Source organism: Drosophila takahashii, chromosome 2R (genome assembly GCF_030179915.1).
Source record: "Drosophila takahashii strain IR98-3 E-12201 chromosome 2R, DtakHiC1v2, whole genome shotgun sequence".
In the NCBI taxonomy this organism is placed as follows: Eukaryota; Metazoa; Arthropoda; class Insecta; order Diptera; family Drosophilidae; genus Drosophila; species Drosophila takahashii.
The window spans coordinates 36,639,094-36,665,132 of record NC_091679.1 but is presented as its reverse complement, the minus strand read 5'-3'; the positions used below and the strand labels follow the sequence as shown (position 1 = coordinate 36,665,132).

The 26,039-nt window shown below is 44.1% G+C and overlaps 10 protein-coding genes and 1 long non-coding RNA gene across 17 annotated transcripts; 6 read left to right on the top strand and 5 right to left on the bottom strand.

Moving 5' to 3' along the window:
• The first annotated feature begins 106 nt into the window (after positions 1-106).
• Positions 107-2,065, top strand: Alas (5-aminolevulinate synthase). Its single transcript, XM_017158082.3, has 2 exons — positions 107-1,441; positions 1,585-2,065. Exons 1-2 carry the CDS (start codon positions 229-231, stop codon positions 1,959-1,961), a joined length of 1,590 nt encoding a protein of 529 aa, XP_017013571.2. The 5' UTR covers positions 107-228; the 3' UTR covers positions 1,962-2,065.
• A 401-nt stretch (positions 2,066-2,466) lies between these two features.
• LOC108068478 (nuclear receptor 2C2-associated protein) lies at positions 2,467-3,194 on the bottom strand. Its single transcript, XM_017158088.3, has 3 exons — positions 3,056-3,194; positions 2,911-3,001; positions 2,467-2,851 (listed from the first exon to the last, which is right to left on the bottom strand). Exons 1-3 carry the CDS (start codon positions 3,088-3,090, stop codon positions 2,558-2,560), a joined length of 420 nt encoding a protein of 139 aa, XP_017013577.3. The 5' UTR covers positions 3,091-3,194; the 3' UTR covers positions 2,467-2,557.
• A 148-nt stretch (positions 3,195-3,342) lies between these two features.
• On the top strand, positions 3,343-4,345 carry or (AP-3 complex subunit sigma-2 or). 2 transcript variants are annotated; one of them, XM_070213482.1, is made up of 5 exons: positions 3,343-3,488; positions 3,546-3,637; positions 3,699-3,901; positions 3,961-4,177; positions 4,238-4,345. In XM_070213482.1, the coding sequence occupies exons 1-4, from the start codon at positions 3,420-3,422 to the stop codon at positions 4,170-4,172; spliced, it is 576 nt and encodes a 191-aa protein (XP_070069583.1). In that variant the 5' UTR covers positions 3,343-3,419; the 3' UTR covers positions 4,173-4,177; positions 4,238-4,345. The 2 variants fall into 2 exon arrangements, with proteins under 2 accessions (XP_070069583.1, XP_017013576.1); XM_017158087.3 differs by having other exon boundaries at positions 3,961-4,345.
• Positions 4,346-4,366: 21 nt separating this feature from the next.
• Positions 4,367-5,444, bottom strand: LOC108068475 (uncharacterized). Of its 2 annotated transcripts, none has more exons than XM_017158084.3 (2): positions 4,979-5,444; positions 4,367-4,922 (listed from the first exon to the last, which is right to left on the bottom strand). In XM_017158084.3, the coding sequence occupies exons 1-2, from the start codon at positions 5,381-5,383 to the stop codon at positions 4,524-4,526; spliced, it is 804 nt and encodes a 267-aa protein (XP_017013573.2). In that variant the 5' UTR covers positions 5,384-5,444; the 3' UTR covers positions 4,367-4,523. The 2 variants fall into 2 exon arrangements, with proteins under 2 accessions (XP_017013573.2, XP_070069582.1); XM_070213481.1 differs by having other exon boundaries at positions 4,367-4,916.
• Positions 5,445-5,763: 319 nt separating this feature from the next.
• On the top strand, positions 5,764-7,649 carry LOC108068507 (zinc finger protein 436). Of its 4 annotated transcripts, none has more exons than XM_070212852.1 (3): positions 5,764-6,035; positions 6,105-6,140; positions 6,211-7,649. In XM_070212852.1, exon 3 carries the CDS (start codon positions 6,216-6,218, stop codon positions 7,371-7,373), a length of 1,158 nt encoding a protein of 385 aa, XP_070068953.1. In that variant the 5' UTR covers positions 5,764-6,035; positions 6,105-6,140; positions 6,211-6,215; the 3' UTR covers positions 7,374-7,649. The 4 variants fall into 4 exon arrangements, with proteins under 4 accessions (XP_070068953.1, XP_070068952.1, XP_070068951.1 ...); XM_070212851.1 differs by having other exon boundaries at positions 6,101-6,140; XM_070212850.1 differs by having other exon boundaries at positions 6,105-7,649.
• A 264-nt stretch (positions 7,650-7,913) lies between these two features.
• mr (anaphase promoting complex subunit morula) lies at positions 7,914-10,954 on the top strand. The gene is made up of 8 exons (XM_017157988.3): positions 7,914-8,073; positions 8,138-8,654; positions 8,711-8,949; positions 9,011-9,191; positions 9,253-9,954; positions 10,016-10,279; positions 10,345-10,586; positions 10,642-10,954. Exons 1-8 carry the CDS (start codon positions 8,011-8,013, stop codon positions 10,840-10,842), a joined length of 2,409 nt encoding a protein of 802 aa, XP_017013477.2. The 5' UTR covers positions 7,914-8,010; the 3' UTR covers positions 10,843-10,954.
• A 155-nt stretch (positions 10,955-11,109) lies between these two features.
• On the bottom strand, positions 11,110-12,802 carry PPP1R15 (Protein phosphatase 1 regulatory subunit 15). Of its 2 annotated transcripts, XM_070212967.1 has the most exons (3): positions 12,624-12,802; positions 11,661-12,565; positions 11,110-11,600 (listed from the first exon to the last, which is right to left on the bottom strand). In XM_070212967.1, exons 2-3 carry the CDS (start codon positions 12,438-12,440, stop codon positions 11,391-11,393), a joined length of 990 nt encoding a protein of 329 aa, XP_070069068.1. In that variant the 5' UTR covers positions 12,441-12,565; positions 12,624-12,802; the 3' UTR covers positions 11,110-11,390. The 2 variants fall into 2 exon arrangements, with proteins under 2 accessions (XP_070069068.1, XP_017013481.2); XM_017157992.3 differs by having other exon boundaries at positions 11,661-12,802.
• Positions 12,803-13,012: 210 nt separating this feature from the next.
• On the bottom strand, positions 13,013-14,046 carry LOC108068431 (uncharacterized). The gene is made up of 2 exons (XR_011417866.1): positions 13,495-14,046; positions 13,013-13,401 (listed from the first exon to the last, which is right to left on the bottom strand). It is a non-coding gene; the product is annotated as an uncharacterized lncRNA (long non-coding RNA).
• A 2,204-nt stretch (positions 14,047-16,250) lies between these two features.
• On the top strand, positions 16,251-22,287 carry Sox14 (Sox box protein 14). The gene is made up of 2 exons (XM_017157989.3): positions 16,251-17,298; positions 20,635-22,287. Exons 1-2 carry the CDS (start codon positions 16,813-16,815, stop codon positions 22,111-22,113), a joined length of 1,965 nt encoding a protein of 654 aa, XP_017013478.2. The 5' UTR covers positions 16,251-16,812; the 3' UTR covers positions 22,114-22,287.
• A 144-nt stretch (positions 22,288-22,431) lies between these two features.
• Positions 22,432-25,765, bottom strand: Phm (Peptidylglycine-alpha-hydroxylating monooxygenase). The gene is made up of 8 exons (XM_017157991.3): positions 25,438-25,765; positions 24,937-24,994; positions 24,781-24,868; positions 24,648-24,720; positions 23,358-23,490; positions 23,255-23,303; positions 22,860-23,198; positions 22,432-22,793 (listed from the first exon to the last, which is right to left on the bottom strand). Exons 1-8 carry the CDS (start codon positions 25,627-25,629, stop codon positions 22,625-22,627), a joined length of 1,101 nt encoding a protein of 366 aa, XP_017013480.1. The 5' UTR covers positions 25,630-25,765; the 3' UTR covers positions 22,432-22,624.
• LOC108068430 (transforming growth factor beta-1-induced transcript 1 protein) lies at positions 23,939-24,619 on the top strand. Its single transcript, XM_017157994.3, has one exon. The coding sequence runs from the start codon at positions 24,039-24,041 to the stop codon at positions 24,576-24,578; it is 540 nt and encodes a 179-aa protein (XP_017013483.2). The 5' UTR covers positions 23,939-24,038; the 3' UTR covers positions 24,579-24,619.
• Positions 25,766-26,039: the final 274 nt, after the last annotated feature.

The following is a 26,039-nucleotide window of genomic DNA, read 5'->3' as shown; positions in this document are numbered from 1 at the left end:
AACATTTGTTTGAACATGTTTCCTAGTATTTTTCCACGACAGCTGTTCAGTTTGCTGGCAGTATATTTTCCGTCGCTCTGGCCACACACAAACACCTCCCGCCCGCCCCCTCCTCCCGCCCTACACACCAATTCTTGCATAATTTTCGAATCGAATCGAAACACCTCACTTCACTTTCAAAGTTCGCTGATTTAGGTCGGGTCTTCAAGAGTGGAAAATCGCCTCGTCATGCAGTGTCCGTTCCTCAACCGCTTCACCGCCAGCTTCGTGCGCAACTACGCGGAGACGCTGTGCCAATCCTACGGGAGTCACTGCCCCGTGGTTGGAAAGACCTTGAGTGGTGGCGAGAAGAAACTTTCACTCGTCGCCGCAAGTGTTACAAGGTCCCACTCGACGGGGGCTCCGAATAGAAATGCCAATGCGGGAGCCCCTCTATCCGCTGAGCCTCGTAAGGTTGCCTCCACCTCGGAGACCTTTCCCTACGAGCGGTTCTTCAACGAGCAGATCATGAAGAAGAAACGGGACCATTCCTACAGGGTCTTCAAGAAGGTCAACCGCCTGGCGGGCGACGGGCTCTTCCCCCACGCCCTGGAGTACTCGGAGCGGGCGGAGAAACCGATCACGGTGTGGTGCTCCAACGACTACCTGGGCATGTCCGCCCATCCGAGCGTCAAGAGGGCCGTTCAGGAGGCCCTCAATATGCACGGATCGGGAGCGGGTGGCACCAGGAACATCTCGGGCAACTCGCTGCACCACGAACGGCTGGAGGGAAAGCTGGCGGAGCTGCATCAGAAGGAGGCCGCCCTGCTGTTCACCTCGTGCTTCGTGGCCAATGATTCCACGCTCTTTACGCTGGCTAAGCTCTTACCTGGCTGCCAGATTTTCTCGGACGCGGGCAACCATGCCTCGATGATCATGGGAATTCGGAACAGCGGGGTGCCCAAGCACATCTTCCGGCACAACGACGTGGACCACTTGCACCAGCTGCTGAAGCAGACGGACAAGAGTGTGCCGAAGATCGTGGCATTCGAGACGGTACATTCCATGACAGGGGCCATCTGCCCGCTGGAGGAGCTGTTGGACGTGGCCCACGAGTACGGGGCTATCACGTTCATCGACGAGGTGCACGCCGTGGGATTGTACGGCGATCATGGAGCCGGAGTGGGCGAACGGGACGGAGTGCTGCACAAAATGGACATCATATCGGGAACGCTGGGCAAGGCGTTCGGTAACATTGGTGGCTACATAGCTGGGTCCGATAAGCTGGTTGACATGATACGATCGTATGCGGCGGGCTTTATCTTCACCACCTCGCTGCCGCCAACTGTGCTCTGTGGCGCCCTGGAGGCCGTCAACATCCTGGCATCGGAGGAAGGTCGTCAGCTGCGCCACATGCACCAGCGGAACGTCTCCTACTTGAAAAACTTGCTGAAACGAGAAGGTGGGGTGTAATTTTAGACTTTATGTAACACACATTTAAGGTTATTCTCGCACTTTCGATTTATTTCAAGTGGCTATATATAGACAAATGCACTTAACTTTCGGTTTACTAACTGTGTATATTATATATGTATTCTATTTCAGGTTTTCCCGTCGAAGAGACGCCCAGCCACATCATTCCCATCAAAATCGGAGACCCTCTGAAGAGCAGCCAAATCTCAAACGTGTTAATTGAACAATTCGGACACTACCTGCAGTCGATCAATTACCCAACCGTTGCCCGCGGCCAGGAGAAACTCCGACTGGCCCCCACTCCATTCCACACTTTCGAAATGATGAATGCCCTGGTTACCGATCTAAAGAAAGTGTGGGAAATGGTGGACCTCTCGACAAACGTCCCGCTTTCGCCCAACGGATGCATGTTCTGTAACTCGGAGAGCTGCTGGCACCAGGATGCCTCCCCTGACCTGGAATGCGGAATCCCCAACTGCCCTCGCCTGGAAATCTCGGTTGCAGCATAGTTTGATCTTATGAACGACGTCTAACTGAAAGCATTCGAAATATTAGCTATGCCTAAAATTAACATTGCGGTTTTGGACAAATAAATAATGGTTTTGGTGCAATATACATGACGTAACTTTTGATTGGAATGGTTTAAGCTCTTTAATGACGCTTTGAGGGGTGATAAGGCCATTGGTCGAAGTGTCACCTTCGATAAGAAGTTGCGTGTTTCACGGGCGACGTCCATGCAAATGGTATTCTAATTGGGGAATCGCATGGAAGTCCCCTTAACCTGGGGTTCAAAGTCGTAGCAATATGAAACTAGATATATATTAAACTATGAATTGAGTTTGCCGTTTAGGTGTTCAATTTCCACACATTGAGCTTTCATCATCCCTTAAAGGGCTTACCCTGTTGGAAACAAATTAATGAAATTAATACCACATAAATTTTAGCAGACGCGGGGTGAGTCAGCTAAATATATAGCTGATAACCATGACCCTCCCATTAACGGATCAATATTTTTTTGTTTGATAATATAAAGATAATTGTCCATTTATATACACTTTGATAAGAACCGAGTTTTGTAGAATTCTAGTTACATAAATACTTAGGACTAGCTCAACAGCTGGAGGTTGTAAACAATGATTCGACCAAAAAGATCTGTACTGGACTCGAAAATAAACTTTATCTTTGAACAAGCTTTTTCCCGGACTGTATCTTTAAGCTGGAATAGCTGAGGAGAGTTTATGTCTTCTGGGTAAAATGGTTCTTGATGTATTTGGACTCCATCAGCGGAGTACATGATCATTTCCGATTTCAGGCCAGCGAATCCTCCTTGAAACTGAAAGCTAAATCCCGAGATCTTCTGTGGCTCATCCAAACTAACGGTAATCCATTGGGGGGTTCCCTGAAAATACGTAGAGTTATTAAGGGAGGTCTTTACATTTTTTAAATAATTCTCTATACTTCATCGGAAGTCCAAGAGGTGTCTTCTTTCGTATCAAACATTAGCTGCTTCCCATATTGCTTTACTTCTTTGTTTAAAACCGAGCTCACCCTAAAAATATGTATTTTTAATAAATGAGACTACAAAATAAAAATTCAATAATACCTGCAGTTGAAGTTAACTTCAGTTAAAATATTCATATTATCATAAAAATAGTAAATAAACAAAACGAGGACCGCGAGGTTAGATGTTTTAGAGATGGGCAATAATCAGAAATTCCAAAACTTTTAACGGAAATATTAACAAAATATTTAAAAAGTAAGGGCTTCTAAAAATAACCTTAATCCTGTAGAGGTTAACATTTTTATTTTTAAAATTTTTTTTAATAAATAAAACCGCTACTACAAGAAATATCGATATTTTGAAAGATAAAGCAAGTATTGATTTTGCAGCCCTCGTCGAAAAAGCAAAACAGCTGGCAGTTTAAACAACAATTACATTTTTTGTTTCACCTATCAAATAAATTGAAATGATAAAGGCTATACTCGTATTTAATAATCATGGAAAGCCCAGGCTATCGAAATTCTATCAGTACTTTGTAAGTGTTTTGTCGTATTTCCCAGTTCTCAATAATCTAGGAGAACTTTCTTTGTAGGACGAAAGCCTGCAGCAACAAATAATCAAGGAGACTTTTCTGTTGGTATCCAAGCGAGATGATAATGTTTGCAATTTCCTGGAGGGCGGGAGGTGAGTAATAATTGGGTCTTACTTACCCGGAATATGTAAAAACCCCCTATTCTTTCTTCAGCTTGATTGGCGGTTCGGACTACAAGCTCATCTATAGGCACTATGCCACGCTGTACTTTGTCTTCTGCGTGGACTCCTCAGAAAGCGAACTGGGAATCCTGGACTTGATCCAGGTGTTTGTGGAAACCCTCGACAAGTGTTTCGAGAACGTCTGTGAGCTGGACTTGATATTTCACGCCGATGCCGTCCACCACATTCTCTCAGGTTTGGAAAATAACTCATCCGCATCCCACTAGATTGGCATCTTAACGTTTTTTTTCCAGAACTGGTCATGGGTGGAATGGTCCTGCAGACCAACATGAACGACATTATGGCCAGGATCGAAGAGCAGAACAAGATCGTCAAGCAGGAGGCGGGTATTTCGGCTGCACCTGCTCGGGCTGTGAGCGCCGTGAAGAGTATGAACATTCCTCAACAGATTAAAGATATTAAGCTACCTGATCTGCCGCAGGCAATTAAGGACTTCAAGTTCTGACAAATGTACGTCTCGTAAATCTCACATCCTATTTATAATCTGTTGAAACTAGTGCTTTTTCTCAGTCCTTGGAGAATTTCCAACAGCAGTCGGCTGTTTTCGTAATATTAGGTCCCATTGATTTTACACATATATCTCCTCTACCGAATAAATATGCAAATTAACTACCAGTAGCAAGTACAAGTTACCCAGACTTTTGATTGCTTAACAAGGCGAAGTTTTTTACACTTCCGTTTTATTTTCAATGTGCTTAAAATGTACATACAAAGGGCCTTGCGTCCACTGCTCTTTGAATGATCTGTGTGCTGTATCAATTTAACATTTAACTTATACTGCTACTTAATTATACAATCAACTGTTTGTACTGGGAATATTAAGATCGTCTTCTTCACCCACTTCCAGCATAACTTGCATTATTTTCCGCTTCAGCCTCTTGCGAGAAATTTCAGAGTTCAGGTTACGGAATTCACTGGCGATTAGTTCTCCAAAGGCGTCCCATTGATCCCGGCCACTTGGTGGTATATGAACAGGAGTGGAAACAGTGGGTGCTTCTGCTAGTCGACTGGGAACAGATGATTTGCAAGGCGGCGCAGGTTCAGGAGGCATCGGAATGGGTTCGCTGACCCTCGGAACCTCACTGATTTCTGCATCGTTTTCTACAATCATAGATTCCAGGCTTTCCATTGAGGATTGGCTTTGTTTTTCCCCATCCTGTTCGGGAAAGCTAATCTCCAGCTTTGTAATCTGTTTCTATAAAGAAAGATTGCTTAACTTATGAGTTTCAGATTGAGATTGAAGTAGCGCACCTTGCACTGAGGACCCTGCTGATATCCTGGGCGTGGTTCTATAACAGAACGCAGAAACATCAGCGTTTTGAAGTGCTCCCATCGACAGGTCTTCTCGGAATCTCCTCCAGACTCCTCAAGTCGCCTCTCCAGCTTCTTAAGTTCCGAATTGAACTGGTTGCGCAGGTTGTGCACCTTTTTGCCATAGTCGTTTTTGGTTATTCCGAGGGAAGAGCAAATGGAATCGATGGCCTTAGCCCTGCAGTCCTTGTTTTTATACAGCTCGGAATAGTGGTTCCATAAACAATCCGATGAGCGGTACAGCTCAATCAGCTTGGCAATCTTCTCGCGCGTCCAGATTGTCTGCTTTCTTCTCTGTCGTTTGCCCAGTTGGATATCGCCCGCATCCTCTGACTTATTTGGCATTTTCGAAAATAGTTAAATTGTTAATGTGCATTTCCAGGAATTTGTTATAGTGCAGATTGGGGATGGGCAGACCCAAGCTATCGAATATCTTGCAGCTATCGATAACATGCCCCAAACCAAAATACCAATGAGCAGCATATTTGCAGTATTTTTATTAAATACGTTGCAATTGCCAATGAAAAGTTTTAAAAATGTTTAGTGGAAATTATAAGTTAAGCAACTAAAATAAAAAATAATGATAAATAAAATTCCGACGAACAATATTTTTAAAATATGAACATAAAAACAAAAATAAGATAAATGAATAAAATTCAAACTGCTAGTCAAGCAGCCGATAGTTGCGCTCCGCTCACGCACGCACTCAGTCGCATCTTTTGCAGTTATCGACTAGTCGATATATCTCATCGCAATTAAATAGATGTACTTCAGTATATAAATAAAATAGAATAAAATAAGTAAATGCGCTGGAATATGCATTCGCGCTAGCCGAAAACAACTGGAAAATGTGCGCGGGGCACCCAAGTCGAATGTAGACCGTTATCCGTGCTGGCCAGGGTGACGAGGGACCACAAAACTGATAAATCCGAGGCCGACGCCCACTGAACGCAGTTTCCTGTACAGGAGTGTAGTGCTTTGGATAAACGCAATTTGGGTAATTAAAGAGCGGTAGTCGCGCACACACCTGCCACTACAGCACCTCTCCACTTTCGATTCCAGATAGCATATAGATATAGGCCGCCAGGCGAACCCCCGAAACGTAAGCGCAATGTCACAAGTAATACCCAACACGCCCACACCCCAAATGCTGACGACATCAACGCCCATAGAACCCATGAAACCACCACCAGCGTTTCCCACGCTAGGCGGTGCAAACATTCACGAGCAGGCGTCCGATATGATTATGAGGGCCTCCACGATTTTCGGGGACATGAAGCACGACGACGGGAATCTGGAGAACGTGCCCCACCACCACGGCGTTGGAGTTGAGACTGAGCCGGACGAGGATTCTCCGTACGGCGACAACGGCAGCAGCTCCAAGATCCGGATAATGCCCAGTGTCAAGCTAATGGCCACGCCGCACGCCTCCGATCCCAAGCGCAAGTTCGTCTGCCCGTACGACAATTGTACAAAGAGCTACGGCAAGAGCTCCCACCTGCGGTCCCACCTCACCTGGCACACGGGCATCAAGCCGTTCGTCTGCAGCGAGCCCAAGTGCGGCAAGGGATTCACGCGCTCCGACGAGCTCAATCGGCACCTGCGGACGCACACCGGCGAGAAGCCCTTCGAGTGCATCCAGTGCAGCAAGAAGTTCTCGCGCAGCGACCACCTCACCAAGCACCTGGCCACCCACGACCGCCAGCTGAAGGGCAGCACGCCGAAGAGATCGGTGCCGAGCGGCGGCGGCGGTGGGCGGCTCAAGCCCTCGAAGAAGCACTCCCCAACGGAGTCGGACTCGGGCTTCCACTTCATTGCCGCGATGGTTGGATGTGGGGAGCCCAGTATGGAGCACCACCACCAGCAGCAGCAGAATCTACACCAGCAGCCCGCGGAGATCGATGACTGTCATCACAAGCCGCTGAAGATCAAGCTGGAGAGGCCGGAGCACAGCGACAAGTACCAGATTGTGTCGCCGGAGCACCAGCATGCGCATCCGCATGCGAATCCGGGCCAGAACCAGAGCCAGCTGCCATCTTTCCTAAACCAGGCCAAGCCCGAGGTGAAATATGAGCCGGCCGACGAAATTGTAAATACCCTCTCTCAGTTACCACCTGCCGACGGGCCCGGCACCTACGGAATGCCGCAGTTCGTCCAGGATCGGCCCTTCCGCTGCCGGCAGTGCGAGAAGCGGTTCAAGCGGCAGGACGACCTCAACCGGCACATACGAACGCACACCGGCGAGAAGCCCTACGCCTGCCCGCAGTGCTGTCGCCGCTTCGTGAGGAGCGACCACTTGAAAAAGCACCAGCAGACGCATTTGAAGATACGATAGTTTCTTAGTTATACTCCTTAAGTCGCTAGCCATTGGCATCCGCATCAGCATCAGCACCCAATATATATTGGGCTAACAAACACGGCGTGTGTCGTCGGGTGACGCGCACAGTACAATAAAATTAAATAAATTCGCAATCTAACATTATTCCTATGCAAGATCTACGCTGGCTCTTAAATCTCAATCTGTATGTATGTAAATAAGTCGTATGCAATTTTAATTTTAACTCTAATTGTTTTGTGTTTGCCAGAACATGAAGATATATTTTTAAACCTCGTACTGTTTTTTACTTTTTGGCTACTGTGCATCCCCGTAACCATTAATATAATTTATTGCAGTAAAACCGTTGTGCCTGTTTATGGGATGGCTTAATGAAATGTTGGCTCATCAGGGGACTTGTATGGGTTCGGTCCTTGTAGGGAAAAATTATAAATTCCATTATTAAAATAAAAAAGAAAAATATAATTCCAACTTTCAGATATATAGTATCTGAAGAATAGAGAAACCATCGTCTATCGATACGATACGGATTATAGAACCCGCTTTATCGATAAAAACACTGTCATCACCATTCGCATTTTGATTCCGCAATTTGAGAAATGTTTTCTGTCCTGCCAAAAACAAACAAATAGGAACAATGTGCGACTTCGATGCCTTGTGGGCAGACGTATTGAAGATTTTTCCGGTCTTGGGTGGAGCGGTAGGTTTACTGGTTCGATTTACTGATGTCAATTGGATCTAACACCCGAAATGCCTCCTTTTAGAACGCGGTTTCCACGGCTCCGGTGGAGGAGGCGGTATTTGAAAATGTCCGCCGGCATCTGAAGATGTTGGGCAGCATAGACACCTTTGCGGCCCTGGTTGACCTGGAAATCCAGTCGACTATTCGAAATGTGCTGGTGCCAAAGTTCTGGAAAAACTTTCATGCCGGCTTGGTGCCTTCGGAATTGCAAAGCGGGATTAATGATCAGGCTCTGGCAATAGAAGCTTTGCCCGAAAAGAACCGACTGTTCACCCAGTTCATAGATGCCATCAATGAGCTGCACGATGGCTTCCAGAGCCTGATGCAGGTTAGGCCCAGGCTGATCAAGCTCATCGGAACCGAAGGAAAACCCGTTCCGAATTCCGTAAAGTTAATGCAGGAGGATGGGATTAAGAACAGCTTGAGGGATTCCCTACTGGCTCAGCTGCCCCCCACTTTTAGTGTGGTCGTGGGAGCCTTCTATTGGGTGCACTTTAAGCTCTTCACCAAAGCCTCACATCTCGCCCTGACCACAGTGGGTAGGGATCAGATAAACCATCTATTACATAGAATATTGACATAGTTTCCTTTTCAGACTCCGATGTGTTCGATGAACTCCTGTGCGTCGGCTGCAACTTCGATGTGGAGCAGTGCTGCTGCCAGAGATTGACGGAAATGGTCAACAAGACGAACATGAAGCTATTCGAGATGAATCTCATTGATCGTCTAACTGGGAGTGCGTTAACAGCGCTCATCAAGCTCAAAATCAAGGAGCATATCAACGACACTTGCATGGGCATTTTCGATAGAAGTCACCTCAAACAGCTGGAAACCGTGAGAACTTGAAACTTTTTATATTTACAATCTGAAACTCATTAATTTGAAACCTTTGCAGTGGCTGTCGGATGTTATAATGTCTTGGCTAACAAACATATTCACAGAATGGAAGTCAAAGGATAGTGTTACCGATATGGAAGTTCCAGAGTCTGTAAAATCCTTCAAAGTCAAGCTAACTTACTTTATGTACGAAACATTTGCTCAGAGCGTTATTGGTCAATTCTTCAGCATTATTATTGGTATGGATCTAGAAATTATTCAATAATTCTTAAACTAATTGTGTTAAAAACTATTAAACAGACTACCCAGATTCCATTCCGGCCATAGATGACTTGAAGATTTGCATGGAGAAAATTGATATGCGAGTCTACCTCACTGAATCACTGAGAAGCTCGCTAGAAGCGAGGATTCTGCATCCTGGAGTCAACACAATGGACATATTAACCGGCTATGTAGCAGCGATAAAAGCTATTCGTCATCTGGACAATACTGGAGTGATTTTGGAGATGGTAACGGCTCCCATCAAGGATTACCTACGGAAACGCAATGACACAGTGCGACGTGTGGTAACTGGGCTGACTGAAGAAGGACCCACGGATTTATCCGAGGAACTCGCCAAGGGAGAATCCATCAAAGAGGGCAAGGACTCTGCCACGGATGAGTTTAGCAACTGGGAGAATTGGGAACCGGATCCGTTTGGAATAGATGCCAGTATCATGCAATACAACAGCTCAAGAAAAATGAGATCGGCTGACATTATATCAATGGTCGTCGATATATACGGCAGTAAGGAGTTGTTCATGACGGAGTATCGCAATCTTATGGCAGATAGACTGCTGGCTCAGCTGGATTTTAATTCCGAAAAGGAAATTCGAAATCTGGAACTGCTGAAGATAAGATTTGGGGAATCCCTGTTACACAGCTGTGAGGTGATGTTGAAAGACGTTACCGATTCGAAGCGAATCAACGCGCACATTCACAGCGATAGCAATCGTACTGAAAGTGGGTTACTTTTAATTGTTAAAAATTGTATATTGTAATAATACAACATCTTTTATTCTAGATCAGTTATTCGACATCTCCTCGCTGATTGTTTCTGCACAATTTTGGCCCTCCTTTAATAAGGAAAGTCTGCAGCTGCCCGAGGAGCTGGAAAATGAGTTTAAGAAGTACACGAAGGCCTACGAAGCTTACAAAGGAAACCGTACGCTCAACTGGCGTACGGTAACTGGTCGTGTGAATATTGAAATCGAGATCGGGGACCGAACAATGGAAATGGTTGTGAGCCCCACTTTGGCGGTCATTATATATCATTTTCAAAACAAAAGTACGAAAATAGTATTGCACAATCAGATCCTTTAGTTATACAACATCAAAAATAATAATTTTCAGATGAATGGACTATCGAGGACCTGAGCTCCATTACAAAAGTACCACCGTCTGCCCTGCGGCGTCGACTAAGTTTTTGGCAAAATCACGGCCTGATTTCGGAAACTACGCCGGGAGTATTTACTCTGCTGGAAAAGGAGTCGGAGAAATCTCAATTCGAAGACATGAGTCTCGCAGAAGCCGACGAAGAGGATTTGGAATCCGCAATGGCTTCAGCCAGTGATCAAAGGGAAGAAGAACTCCAAGTAAGTGTACTTTATCATGTTTGAAATATATACATACTATAATTCTTTGGCTTAGGTTTTCTGGTCCTACATTGTTGGCATGCTCACGAATCTGGACTCCATGCCAATAGACCGCATCCATCAGATGCTCAAGTTGTTTGCCTCGCACAGCGGAGGAGTCGAGTTTACTCAGGACGAACTGAAGCACTTTCTGCAGCGCAAAGTCAGAGAGCACAAGCTCATATTTTCGGGTGGAGTCTATCAATTGGCCAAATAAATTTGGGAGATTACCAAAATTAAGTTGCAAACGACTGAAGAAATCATGAAATAAATAAATGAGCGAACGTGATAACGTTACAAAATTTACTGTTCCACGGTGAACGTTACGTTTTTCAAATTGTCGCCTTATCTATTTCTATTCGGGGCTTATCTTTCTCCCGCATACACTGCAAAGCCTTTGCATAAACCTATTTTGTCTGTGAATGACTTGAGAATTCTGTACAGGAAGCATGCAATCGAGGGAAAAAAGGAATACACCATAAGATACGTCTAATGCTTAATTTATTTAAAGTTATATTAATATATATGCTATCCCGTTATCAACAAATTCAAACTTCTTAGGGCGCTAAAACTAAAGGCGAAGAAAGTTAGTTTTGATATTCTTTACAGGGTTAAACAGTTTTTGGTTTCATAAAATAAATCACGAACGCAGTGACTAAATCGTTCACTTTATACACGCAAACAACTTGTGCTTAATTTTAATGCTGTAATCGTTCTAAACTGTAATCTGTACATCAAAAGTTACATCAGGTATATGAAGACAGGCTAGTCCTCGTGCAAGAATCGAGCTTGGTAGACGTTTTCCCGATGGAGTGGGGTCAGGACGGCGTTTAGAATATGTGAAATTCGCCTGATCCTTTGCTGAAAGCGTTCGCGATCCCGCGCCATCACCTGCCACTCGCTCTTCCTGGCAGCCCGATAGGCGTAGTCCCAGGCGTGCATCACATGAACTTCGGGTTTCATGTTGAATCGAACCTGTATTTAAAGTTAGTTGATTAGTTATGCTATTTGTCGGTTGGATTTGGTTGGACGCACCTTTCTGACGGACGTCGAGTTGTCGTTGCTGCACTCGCAGGCCTTGAGCTCCTCGGTGTCCTCATCTTCCCCGCAAGCCGCGAACTGCACGCTGCTGTCGTCGTCATCATCATCCTCGTCCTCTTCGTCTTCTTCCTCATTGTCCTCCTCATCCTCCTCCTCTGCGTCGTCCTCTGCGAAGCAAATGAAGCTGTCCTCGCTGCATTCGGAGATACTCCGCTGTCGCTGCAAGGAGGAGCTTTTGGCAGCCGATCCTCCCGAGCTTCCTGCATTGTTATTCCTGTCACTGGGCACTTGACTAGCGGTGCACTCCTCTGCGGTGTCCTTGAAGCCATGGTGCGGATGCAGGTCAATGAAGAAATAGCAGGAGGACGGCACGCAGCGGCGCAGGGCGTCCAGCTCGAGTCCCGCCATCTTGGCGCCCGGTGGACTCTGGGCATTGACGCACTTGTGCAGGGCGGTCTGCATCTGGCTAACCACGTCCATGGCCATCAGCTTGAAGGACATCATGGTGGCCAGCGGATCTAGGGGGTCTGGAACGGGCAGTTGCGGGATCCGCAGATGATCCTCGGGGACCTCCAGCGGCTTTGCTTTGACCTCGGGCGCCTCCTGGTGCACCTTGTTGGGCTTCCACAGGGAGCCGCGGGAACCAGCGGAAAGGGGACGCGACGGCCCGCACCGATATTGCTCGTAGATGGGGGAACTCATGTTCGCAATCAGGCGGAGAACAAAGAGGAAGGGGTCAAACAGCGCGCCCATAAGGGTGTGAAATTTCGACATCTGAACTTGAAGACACAGGTTTGCGTTGGCTGTGTGGGGAATCCCTTGCGATTGGCCATTTTCTTGAACTTGGCTTTGGGTGGCATCGTGGCCAGCTTAATTTGAGGCAGACTTATCCATGATTACTGCGATTAACTAATGTAATATGGAGTGAAATAACGCACATATATGGTGAAATGTTACGTATATCGTGCATCCGAATCCTAGCACTTGAGGGTTTTTCAGTTGTAGGCTAGTTCTGCTTTCGTTTCGAGCGTATATAGCGAGATATAATGTCCAGGCACAATAATATTCAGAGTTTTACACGTTTTATACCAGAATAGTTCCATACTTTTTTTCACGAGCTGAAAATTTATCGATAACAGACGTTGAATCACCTTGGGCGTATTGTTGTTGTTGTGGACATTCACCCGCGCACCCCACAAATTTTTCGAATTCAAGATGGGCCTTTGTTTATGGAAATAAATCAGATACTTACTACACGAAATTTAAATCATTCAAAATATATGTATACATATAATATTAATATAGTTCTGGTTTCCCATTTAGGCGAAAAAATATAAAGCAGAATGTTGGGTTTTAGTATTTATAAATTAAAGTCTTTCAAAAATCGGATATTATTTTCATAAAATTCCAAACATTCATGTATACAGATTTATTTTTTCGGCGATGGACTTAGACGTCTTTTTCTTGGGTTACATGGCTTCGGATTGGAGGACAGGGGCTCCGGCTTGGAGCACAGTGGCTTCGTTTTGGAGCAAATCTTGGGTTTGGGACAAGCTGCCTGGGGTAAGCCGTACTTCTGCTTCGGCGTGGCGCATCGTTTCCTGGGTAAGACACATTTTGAATCCCTCTTTTTCGGATCACTTTTATTTGTGGTTTTCGGTTCGGCTTTCATTTTCTTCTCTTCGTGCGCAGATATAGGAAATCTGCGTTTTAACTCTCTCCGTTTAACTGGGTCCTGTGGGAAGAAACATTTGGCATTATTTGTAATCCGCGAATTTTTCTGCATTTGGGTGGAATTAATTTCTGTAGAATACATAGAATAGCTTACCAGATATTGAAATCTATGTAGAAAAGACATTTTGTTCCATCGATTTGAAGCTGCCTCAGTTATTTGGTGATCAGAGAATAAACCAGCATAGCGCTTTCTGTATTCCCTCAGAAAATTTGTATAGCAAACAGTATTCCACTCGCTTTCCCATGCAGCCTCCAAATCGCCACTGTTCAGCAAACTGGAATTCCTAAACTTTTTTGCAGGAGGTTCACCCATGTTCGGTCTATTATGGCTTACTTAAACCAAAAAGGATAATTTTGTTATAGCCGAATCTTGAACTTTTTACACAAATTTATGAATAAAGCGCAAAATATTTTAAAAGTAATAATATACAATTTTATCAGTTTGTTTATATAAATAGGTGTGTCTCGTACAAAAGTACTATAGAAACTGAAACTATGAATGTTGGTCTCAGCACAAGCTGAAATTTTAACCTGAATGAAGGGTCCCCAGTTACTGTGATTGATTTGTTTTTATAATATCGTTCTAATTATTATTTGTGTTTTAGGAGTGCGGAATAATTAAAAATTTCCAACCCTTCAGCTAGGCTGTAGGTCATCGCACACTCACCTGGTGCGCTTCGTCACTACGTGGACTTTCGTCCACAGTGATGGAACATAAAAGAGATTGTTGGGGACTTTAACTTATGGAAAATTAATAATTCGTGGAAATTTCAATAACTTGGAATTTAAGTTCCTGTTTTATTTAATTTAAGATCGATGAAAAGGTTGATGAATCATCAATTATTTATGGATGATTATGTTGCTCGTGATCGTCTAGAAAATCCGTGTCATATTAAAATCAAGTATGCATGTATCGATGTTGATGTATGGCATTAAAATAAAGATGGAGTTAGGTCCATAGTTATTTTAATAAAAATATAAAGCTTTTTTTCAGAATTAAATAATATTAAAAACATTATTTTATTAATTTACAACTAAAAACTTAAGATGAAAAATTGCGGTCGCAAAGATCTACACGATTACTTCCGTGTGTCAGAGCACAATTAAATCATCATACTCAGTATGGTACATATGTACATGTAAATACATACATACATTGTTCTTTAACCGATATTTATACCTGGCACTGTAGAAAATGCAAGTGCATGTTCCGCTGCGTCATTCCGTAGATAAATACTATATACATGTACATATATTCTCATACATAATATGTATAGCGAACTGCATCTGTAAAATCATATAGTTATCTGTATATTATTCCTGCGTATTTTTTAAGTGTTCAACTTTAACTGCATGCCATTTGTGCATATTATATCAGAGATCTTGTATATGGCAGCATAGTGAGTATATGTGTGGGAATACGTATAATATCCATGTATTATTCAGATTTTCCGTACTCGAAAGCGTTCAGAATTGTATGAAATAAACAGAAGCCAGATTGATATTCATGCGCACATACAGACATATTATATGTATATATTCTCGGCAGTACATGCTCACGACACAATCACACGTACAGATTAATCAAACAGCCATATGATTAATACACATTGGAACAGCTGATTCATACGCGTCGCAGCGAATATATATGTATAAATGTGTATATATTCGTGCTCAGTTACTCACACACCAGCTGGCAGCGCTACTGCAACTGTTGATATCAACAATCCCAGGGGCGGAGTGCAGGTGGCGCCAGAGCGAGGGGCGCAAAAAAGATTTAACTAGGAAAAGCGGAGTAACTTAAAACTGATATTTAATGTGGAGACTTAGTGACTATTAAAGGAAAAGTAACCACAAAGGTGTTAAACTAACACCTGTCACACAGCCCTGACTGAAAATCCGCACCTGACTTGTCGCACACACACTTTCTCACGAAACCTGCGCTCTCTCGCTCTCGGGCGAATGTATCTGAGCGTGGTATGGGTGCATGTATCTGTATCTACGTGCTGCGGACTCAAATCGTAAACTTTGCAGTCAGTTCACTTGAACAGCTGTGAGCGATCGACGTTGGTCGGGAACCAAACACACACACACATCTATATAGAAACCCCAACAGACACTCATATATACACAGATATATATGCATAATTACATACATCGCAGTACATGGGGGCTGCATAAGAAAAACGTACAACAAAATCACATTTATATATGTATACAAAAATACAACAAAATAAAAACGTAAAATCTTTTGCGTAGTTTATTCGCTCGCGTCGTTCGTTTCGTTTCTTCACTTTACTCCAGTCGTAGTCCCAGTCCATTTCATTTCAATCCAATCCAAAACCAACTCGTATCTCATCGCTTCGTTTTTCGTTGCGCTGCGCTGCTTTGCGTTGCGCCGAGAGTTTCGTTGCTTCTTCAGTTCAGTTCGGTTGAGTTTCAGTTCGATTCGCGGCGATGTTTAGTTTAGATTGACCAGGACAACAGAAGAAATGCCCTGGTCTCGCGCGGCTCCCAGTAATCCAGAACGCAACACCCACTAACTAAATAAATCTAGTAACACCGTGTGCATAAATCGAGTTGTGATTTCGAGTCAATAACAGATAACCAACTAAACTACACCCAAACCGATCTTATTGTCAAGTGATAACATTAACAGTAGCGTTGGCCAGAAACATTCGGAACCAGCTGGACCTCAAACATTATCAAAATATTTGCTGTTTCAAAATCAACACGTAAAACAAACAAACACCACGAAGAGTGCGAGTAAGGCAGTATTAGTGATTAGTGACCACCACACAAACATACTTAGCCACATAAGTACACCGTACATATATCGTTACATACGTGTGTAAACTCTCTGCACATAAATGCGAGCCAATCTATTTAATTCAGTTTCAGTGCATTTATAAATTAATAAAATTTAACCAGTGCGAGTGTGAGAGTGAGAGACACGCATACAAGCAGACAAGCTCATTACACGGACGCAGCGAACGTGAGTCTTGGAATATTGCAAACACAAAACAAAAAAAAAAACAGAAAAAAAATAAATAAATAACGAGGAACCAGTTTCACCTTGAGGAGCAATACCTAGTGCACACTCACACACGTGCAAGGCGAATGTGCATCAGTGTGTGTGCCAAATGAAACAGCCCGATCAGACTGCGACTATAGTGCATACTATATAGTACACATATAGTACATAACACATAAATATATATAATAATTCGTGATAAAGCCCTGGAGAAACCGAACTCTCCGCCTTATCGGTAACCCCACTGCCACTGTTTCAGCGACTATGTTTAAGCGGGGATCGGAATCAGAATCAGAAGAACTGCCCTGGGACACAGATACTAATACCAATACCGATACCGAGATCAAGATCGAGGTGCATATGCAAACGCATTAAAAGATGATAGCTAAGCCCAATCAGTCCGCCACCGAACCACCATTGAGTTTTCGCCCCGGAACAGTGCCAACGATTGCAGCAACCACCCCAGCGAATCCAGCGAGTATCCAGCCAAGGAATCCAGCCCCAAAACCGGAGACCCCCCGCACTCCGCCCTCGCCATCGCCAACCCCCAAAACGCAAATAACACAAAGCCAGCCAGCTATTACTCATCCAGCTGTGGCTCTGGCTTCGCCTTCCGCGCCTGTTGCTGCAGCTGCACCGAAGACCCCGAACACCCCACGCCTTGTAACCCCCACCACCACCCCCACAGCCGAACCCCAAGCTCCAGTCCAATACCAAGCCAATATGGACATGGACGGCGAAAGATCTCCGAGCCACAGCGGCCATGAAATGACACTGAGCATGAACGGCATCGATTCCAGCCTGGTGTTCGGATCTGCACGGGTTCCTGTCAACTCCAGCACCCCGTATTCGGATGCAACTCGAGTGAGTAACCCTGCTTTGTCGACACTGAGGGAAATTTGGATTGGGTTCTAGGGTAAAGACTTACGATTTTGTGCTTGACGTAGACTGAAAGTATCAGGTAGGACACTTGAATCATCAAATTGCACTAAAAGAAAACAAATATACTTATTCTGGGGATCCTACACAGAGAAAATTAAGCAAGAAGACTGACGTTCTCAAATTAAGTATTTGTATTCTCAATTTGAGGAAATACTGATTTTGTGGACGAATTTTGAAAAAAGAAGCCTATTTCTTTCACCATGTTGTTTCTCTCTTATTTGTCCCCGTTTTTTGAGAAAAAAATCTCTAAAAAGACTCAATTCCAAGGTATTTTATTTAAAAAATTGGTACTGAAAGTAAGTACTTTGTACTTAAAGTGAGTACTTGGTTTTATTTTGAGTAGAAAATTCTCAATTTAAGTGCACCGTTCATGAAAAATTCTCTCTGTGTATATATTATTTATCGATATACGATTATCAGAGATTTTTGAAAACCAAAAGCTAGACATATTTTCTCCCTGTGTAGACAGGGATGCATTTCGTAGGACACGTCACTCTGCTCCCAAATCCCCTATCCGGTGGCCTGATCTCCTCCCGATAGGAAGATCCCTCTTATCACGTCTGTGTGCCCACTCAGCCGAAACGAAATTCACGCCAGCGATGCACTTCTTATCAGCTCTAATGGGCACTACTTAGATAAACACCCGACCCACAGCTGTCTCGCCAAGGCGAAACGTACTTGATATTCGGCAGAGAGACCTACATATAGAGTACACACACACAAATACTTTTCCCCAGACCGGACAGGTCAACAAAAAGTTTGACTGATAAGATTTCCTCCAGATTAGATTCAAGTTTTTTTGCGATTATTTTCTTTGTTTACAAATACAAGAGCACGGCAAAACAATTAATGTAGATTAGCAATCGAATGGACGTTTGTATTTACTTGCGCTTGATCATAAAAGCTCAACTCCAGTTCTGACTTATTATGATGAAATACCCAGTTATGTGCAATATCGGACAGATTGATGGATGGTTATTTTGGGCATATTACCAGGGTCCCGGGTCCCGGGATCACTGGCACTGGATGAGTTTCCGACCATAGATACATTCGGGGAGCGCGTGGAAGTGCACTTTTTGTACCCGTGCATTTACGGGGCGGTTGTACTCGCGTTTCGCTTCCCTGATGACTCACATTATTTGTCGAGCTTGCATATAAGTATAATGTAGATATGTATCTGGTGCCAGTCCAGTGTGCGGATGGATATGTTGTTCGGGCGGATAGAACGTCTATAATTTGCGCTGCTTAACTGTGACCGATACACATTCGCTGATGTTTCTATATGCTGATATGTTTTTGTCAAAACACGAGTTCCTTATGGCGATCTATCCATTTGTCATCTTGTTTACCAGACATTTTGGTCTAGAACCCCCGAAAATATTTAGATATGGCCAGGAGTGCACTCCTATCGACTCCTATCTAACACTTGACAGTAGTATGTATATAAACGCGCGCACATAGCACATTTGGTGCATTGACCTTGCTTAGCAGTTTGTTTTTTACGGTTATTAGTGCGGACGGATGGTTGGAGGAGGCAAAGCCATTGCCTTTCGCCTTTGGCGTCACGAACAGAAAACAGAAAACTCAATTGCGTATTACTCGCACATATAGAACTGAGTACATATGTACTAAGTCGTTGACTTCTGCGGCTACATGTTTATCTTTACTGCAAAAAAATGTATTTCATATAGTATTCGAGCTGATGACCTTAGGATCTAAGCGTGCGGCAAGAACGGTTAAAATCGAAAGCCCCAGACCCATTTCATCACTTTTACTTGTTCCCCAAAGTACGAGTATCTGAATGTATGTATGTGTGTATCTGTTCTTGTATCCCACGGATGCGGGTGTCTGCAACTTTGGGCCCTGGCCTGGTGTGGTATGAGTGTGTTGTGTCTACAAGAGTCGGGCTGCTTATTAGACTTGAACTGAACTGTCTGACTGAACCGACGACGACGGAGAAGGCGACATTGAGAGTGAGTTTCGGAGCAGAGTTGCGAGGGCAAAGGCAATGGCAATGGCAAAGGCAAAGGCAAAACTCAGAGGCAATGGCCGATGGAGCATCGCATCCCGTCGGCCCCAATACCATCGCCATTTCAGCTGAAAGTCTGCTCCACTCAGCCCGCTCAGCTTTTCGCTTATTCGACTCGACTCGACTCAGTTCAGTTCAGCTCGGTACTGCCAAGGGTATCGCCTCTACTTCGGATGTGGCTGTGACTGTGGATGTGGATGAACTCGCGAGGTACACGAACTGCTGCAAGGTCGAAGTTAACGCTATTAATAGGTAGTTTCTGCCGTCTCTCGCGGCGAGAATAAAACGGTTATTCACATTGGCCAAACGAGGCGACGCGTCACCGCTGCTATGACCTATACCTATTCCAAATGATGATGGGTTCCTGAGATTTTTCTTTGGACTTCCCAGATTCTATATCGAAGGGCTTGGAATTATTAAAGATCGGAAAAGCAGGAAGCAGATGCGATTTCGTATCGCTACCGAGCCACTTGTCCGTGTATCTTAACAACCGAAACAGAAACACATTTAAATACATACAGACACAAACCATATTTCGTTTTAGGAGCGTTTTATTAACCTTGGCGAGGGACATTGAACTTCAAACGCTGCGAATACGTATTTTCGTACAGATACAAATGCAATACATACCGACATAGACAAGGCGGTATACAAAATGCATATATGTCGGGCGCAAAAAAAAAAAAAACACACAAACATTCAGATGTACGTACTATATACGTATTGTACACCTCTGGTGTGAATTTTATTTCCTAACTCTTTATCTGTGATACGTTAATATGCAATGAACATTTATATACGCAAAAGTATAATAGGTAAATGTGTTTTTCGCATGAACGAATTAACGGAGCGTATCTACCTACATATTTGCGGTTTTTAAAAAGTAAAGGAAATTTCGTTGTTCCATAATTTGTGAAAACAAGGGAGTGTAATAATTTATTTGCTCGGGATTGCCGGAAGTAATTTTAAATATATGCATCGGTTACATATTGCTCAGTTTTTTTGGGCTGGAAAAATTGTAGAGAACCTTATGCCTTACCTAGGGTAATAATTGAAACAATGACTTTTCGCATAGCTATATGTTTAAATGAGTCGTTAGTACTTATATCTATTATTATTTTTTTATTTTTTTTTTATTTTGGTTTTAATTTGTATGATTGGCTCCGGACTTTTACATACAATTTTAAATTGAATTTCAATTAAAACATTTTTTTCCACCTTCTTTCCAGACCAAGAAACATTCTCCCGGCCATATTAAGCGACCTATGAACGCCTTCATGGTGTGGAGCCAGATGGAACGGCGGAAGATCTGCGAGCGGACGCCGGACCTGCACAACGCCGAGATCTCCAAGGAGCTGGGCCGGCGATGGCAGGTCCTCAGCAAGGACGACAAGCAGCCGTACATCATCGAGGCCGAGAAGCTCAGGAAGATGCACATGATCGAGTATCCCAACTACAAGTACAGGCCCCAGAAGAAGCAGACGCGATCCCCGGGATCCGTGAAGCAGAATCAGGACGCAGACAACAGCTGCGAAGCTAAAAATGACACGCCCAACAACAACACACTGTCCACTCTTGCAATTAATGGAACCACCACCACTGCCGGTCGGAAAAGCAAAAGATCTACCTCTACATGTCAAGCGGGTTCCGCATCGAAACGATTAAGGAACGACTCGGGTGATACCGCCTCCAGGCCCAAATTCGAGGTCAAGGGGGAGTCTGCAGAGCAGCACAACACCGTGGATATTATACTACCCTCAGCCGATAATCTATTAAGGTACCAATCATCTGAATACTTACCTCTAAGCACGAATAGCAATGCCGATTGCGACGAAAAGCTACACTCAGACCTCAGCTCGGGTCCCCTGGAGTCGCGGGAGAATCTGTCGGATGTGGTCCACCGATTCCTGCCCCTCTTCTTCACCAGCAACGAGGACTCGCAGCTGGAGGTGAACTCCTCGTCGCACAGCCACCACAACCAGTCGGCGGATCCCACCGCAGGCTTGATAGACAACATCTCCGACATCAGCCCCATCAACGATCGCGAGGACATGTCCGAGGAGGTGATGCGCTATCTGCCCTACCTGGAGGTGACTCCCTCGAGCGATGGGGTCGGGGTCCTCAAGGTGGAGTCCAGCCTGCTGGACAGCGCCCTCAACGAGCCCGTCTTCGACTCCGAGGACAACATTGTGAACGATGCCAACTTGCACTCGGCCAGCCATCAAATACCTCCATATGTGCCTGACAGCCACGACTGCTTTGCGGACGACTGCGGCGGCGATAGCTCCTCGCACCAGGTGGAGTTCGAGGTGGTGCGGCCCCAGACGGTGACCATGACGATGACCTGCACCCTGCCCTACGGCGGACCGGACGGTGGGCACACATTCCAGAACGACGACTTCAACCCGATACCGTCGGCCGCCGAGGACAGCGACTGCAGCATACTGACCACCTCCAACTCGCCGCAGATCGGCTTCAACGGGAGCAGCTTCGTGGAGGCGGACGCCATCGGGAGCACTTGTACATACGCGCAACAAGACTACACCGGAAATGTAATTGAAACACACAATGATCTCAACTACGCCGCACAGGATAACAACGGAGCTCTGCTGGCCTACACATTTGAGGACCTGCCTCCTCAGCCAACCGGTAGTCATTTAGAATTTAACACTAACAAGTACGAGTTTGCAAGTTATTATAAAATGTGAGAGATATTGTAAGTTTTGTGTAATTTATAACTAATCTAATTGTACGTTTATAATTTTACACCAAATTATATATATATATATGTATACAGATAAATACTATATATTCCATAAATTCTATATATACAAAACAACAAAAAAAAGCGAGAATAAAATGCTTTGCATTGAAAACATTTACGATAGAAGACTTTCATTTAACTGCGTAGCGGAATTGTTGATTCCTAATGTATAATATATACTGGGGAATGGGAATGGGGAGATTAACCTTGCCGGCGATCAGCTAATTGTTTCCCAATTCAATTAATAGGATTTCCACTCGGCTCTCGCGAATTATCTACATATGTTTATTTACACGCACAAATATTTTACATAAATCATTGGTGGCCAACAGAATAGGATACAGAATGACGCTAAACCATCATCGATTGTTGTACACGATAAAATAATCCAGACAATAAAGTAGTATACATTCGTTTCACATTCCGCAGCTGATTTCAGACTCTCGACAGCCAGCTTACAAAGTGCTCGCCTCGATATCTGGGATGTTGTGTAGGCCAGAGTCGGGATTGGACCAGTAGTAGTAGGGAGCGCCCTGGCTAAAGCAGAATTTCATATTCAGAGTTTCCCCATGATCCACGTAGTACATGAGGTAGAAATTGCACATTTCGTCTTCGTTCGTGGGACTGTTTTAAAAGGAAATAGGAATTTCGTTATTAAGGGGATTTTCTCAAGTTTATTTTGGTACTTACCCGACTTTGGTTATTCGATGGCGGGTACTCTCCAGCGTACACCTCACTGCAATCTTATCTCCTTCGAAAATGGGATCCCGGTTGCTGATATTATAGAACATCTGCGGCGTGAGGGGATCTCTCTTGCCCAGCTGCAGCCACTCCTGTTCGCCCTCGTTATTTGTCCTGACCCTGTAGCCAGATACCACCTTTCCCAGGCCGTGAGTGTGCACTCGATAGGCGAAAGGATGCAGCACCTTTTTTTCATTCACTTCGCAAGCGGTTTCCAGGTGCTCCGTTTTCATTGCCGGAATCTGTCCATCTGTGCCCAGCAACAGAGTGCCAGCCAACTTTTTACGACTATAATAAAAGAGTTTTATAACTGCTGGGTTAGGAAATTAAACTTCAGAACTTACGGCTCTTCTGAGTAATCCAAGAACACGCCTGAATCATCGGTGGATCCATCTGAAGAAAAGTCCATTAATCATCACTTTCTCTAGATTGCATTCGAGTACTTACCTTTGAATTTATCTATGTGGGCATAGTGAACTTGCAGTACCAAGTATTTGGTGGGCGAATTCTTGCCCACCTTGAAACCCACTCCTTCAGGCAAATTAAGCTTTTGGGCGTCTCTAGCCCAAGCATATATGATCTGTGTAAAAATATTAATATTTGTTATTACAATTAACTTATTTATTAGCTCCTTTGCACAAATGTTTGTTAATGGGAGGGTTTATAAAACCGGTTTAAATATTTTTAGGGTAAACGTCAAGGAGATATTTAGGATAACTTTGGATTACTTCATTTTACTATTTAAATATTGTTAGGACAGGCGGACGAAACGCCTGTTAAATTTAAAGTAGGGTTAAAACTCCAAATTCCCATACGATTTCAAGGTTTTAACCCTACTATAAATTTAACAAACGGACGAGAAAATGGCCCTTAAATTGTTTTTCTAACAAAACATATATATATAACATATATATCATACAACCATCTGTAAGCAACACAGTTTTATTTTAAATATCTACATAATTAAACGGAATATATACCGTGAAGTGATAAGTTATAGTTTAAGCCAGCCTCAAGTTTAGAGGTTTGAAATGATAGGAGTGGAGGTTTCTGCCAGAATATTTCGAAACTAACTAGACTTTTCCTTTAAAATTTTTAATTTTCCGGCCAGAAAGCCTGTCTTCAAGTATGTCTCCTTCTATTTGCTGCAGATGCAACGAAGAGATTTGGCCGAGGGCAATTAGCAGTTTGGGCAAGGCGTACCATCCGCACCACTTCACCTGCAGAGATTGCGGCCTGGTGGTGGATCCTACGCTCTTCTACGCGGTGGACGGGAACGAGCTGGTCTGCAGTGAGTGCTATCTGGGCCATCATGCCGCTCGGTGCTCCGCCTGCCGAACTCCCATTCTGGAGCGCGGCGTTGTCGCCTTGGGGCGCAAGTGGCACGAAAAGTGTTTCCGGTGCGTGAGCTGCAGCAGATCGCTGGTCTCGTCGACCTTTTTCGAAATCAACGGATACCTCTTCTGCAAGTCACACTTCCGGGAACTTTTTTCGTCTCGTTGTGCCGGCTGTGCGAAGCCCATCGATCGAAAAGCAGTGGTTGCGCTGAGCACCAAATGGCATGAGGAGTGCTTCAAGTGCCACAACTGCCGAAGAAGGATAAGCGCCAGTGAATTTGGGATCCAGCAAGGACGACCCATCTGCCTTGATTGCCAAAAACCCTCTTGAGTTCCCAAAATTTGTGTGCCTTATAAATGTGTAGTCTCTAACTCTCTGATTAATTGGGTTATTCCGTACCTGAGAATGGGAATGGGGTCCGCAGGGACTGGCCGACTCTTCTTGGGAAGCTCTGTTCATCTCGCCACAGTTCCTGTTGGGAAAAACATTTATATTTCCAAAGGTCCACTATGGTATCCTCTTAAAAACTCACCAAGTGGTCTTCGTGGTTCCGGGCTCTCCGCATCCGTAGAGCAGCATATGGTGGGCCGTATTCATGGTGGCATTGGGATTGAAGCCAACTAAGTTAAATATAACAACAAGTTTTCATTAAACTATAAACAAGGAAGGTTGTGTTTTAAGGACATACCAATATAGTAGGTGGTAGTTGGATCGACTTTGATGGGCGTGCACAAGTACAGATCGGGCTATATTCGTTTTGTTAGTTTTGTTAAAGAGAACGAGCATATTGGATTAGTCAACAAGTATTATTCAAATATGTGCTTTGGGAAACCAAGGCTGTATGCCCTTTTTCGCCACCCCCAACCCCACGTAAATATAATTTGGTATCTACGGCGCAGGTTCGAGAAGTGCAATCTACAGGTTTCGGTTTCAAGGCACTACATGTGGGTGTCAAATCGTGTGTATTCGAGGCGTTTGACTAACATATGGAAAAAATTGCACGGCTAACGAGGGGTTTTTCCTTAAACAGAATAGATGCAAATATGCACGCTCCATTTAGATTAACCCACATTTCGTAATATTTGTTCGTTTCGTTTCGTTGATTAAAAAATGTATGCGCACAGCTGCGATAATATAATAATCCATATGGATCGAATAGATTGGATATATAGTATATACTTAGACTTACCGTTTGGGGGGAAACCTTGGGCATCAGGAATGGAAAGGAAGCCGTTGCGCCTGTTGCGGAATTGGTCTCCAGATTCTGTTGATACACTGAGTTCTGGTAATTCCCCTCTTTTACAAGGCCGTCTACACTTATCATCAGGTTGATAAGCAGGAAGACTCCCACGGGAATGGAGATTTCGGATATTCGTAGCATTTTCTTCGTATTCCTTGTTATTCGAATGTGCACTGCACTTTATACTTTTTAAGAAAACGAAAAAAAAACCTTCCTGTGGGGAAGAACAATACGTTTTGTATTGCTCTCTGATATTTTTCCACACGTAGCTAGGCCCAGTTTATATATATGTATTCTGAGCTGTTATCGATACTCAAAGCCATTATATCGATGGTTGGGGCAGGGCTGCATTCTTATTGTTAGCGGTACATTTAAAAAGTTTTTGAAAATAACTGAAGTTTGCTCTGAATATATCAGGAAATGGTTGTTTTTTGGCCCGAGGGGTAATTTTTTATAAAAAAAACACCTGTTAATAGGGGAAATATTGAAAAAATTAAATGGGCCTGCCTTCATTTCGACCCACTGGGGAAATCAGCTTCTCGCATGCGCAA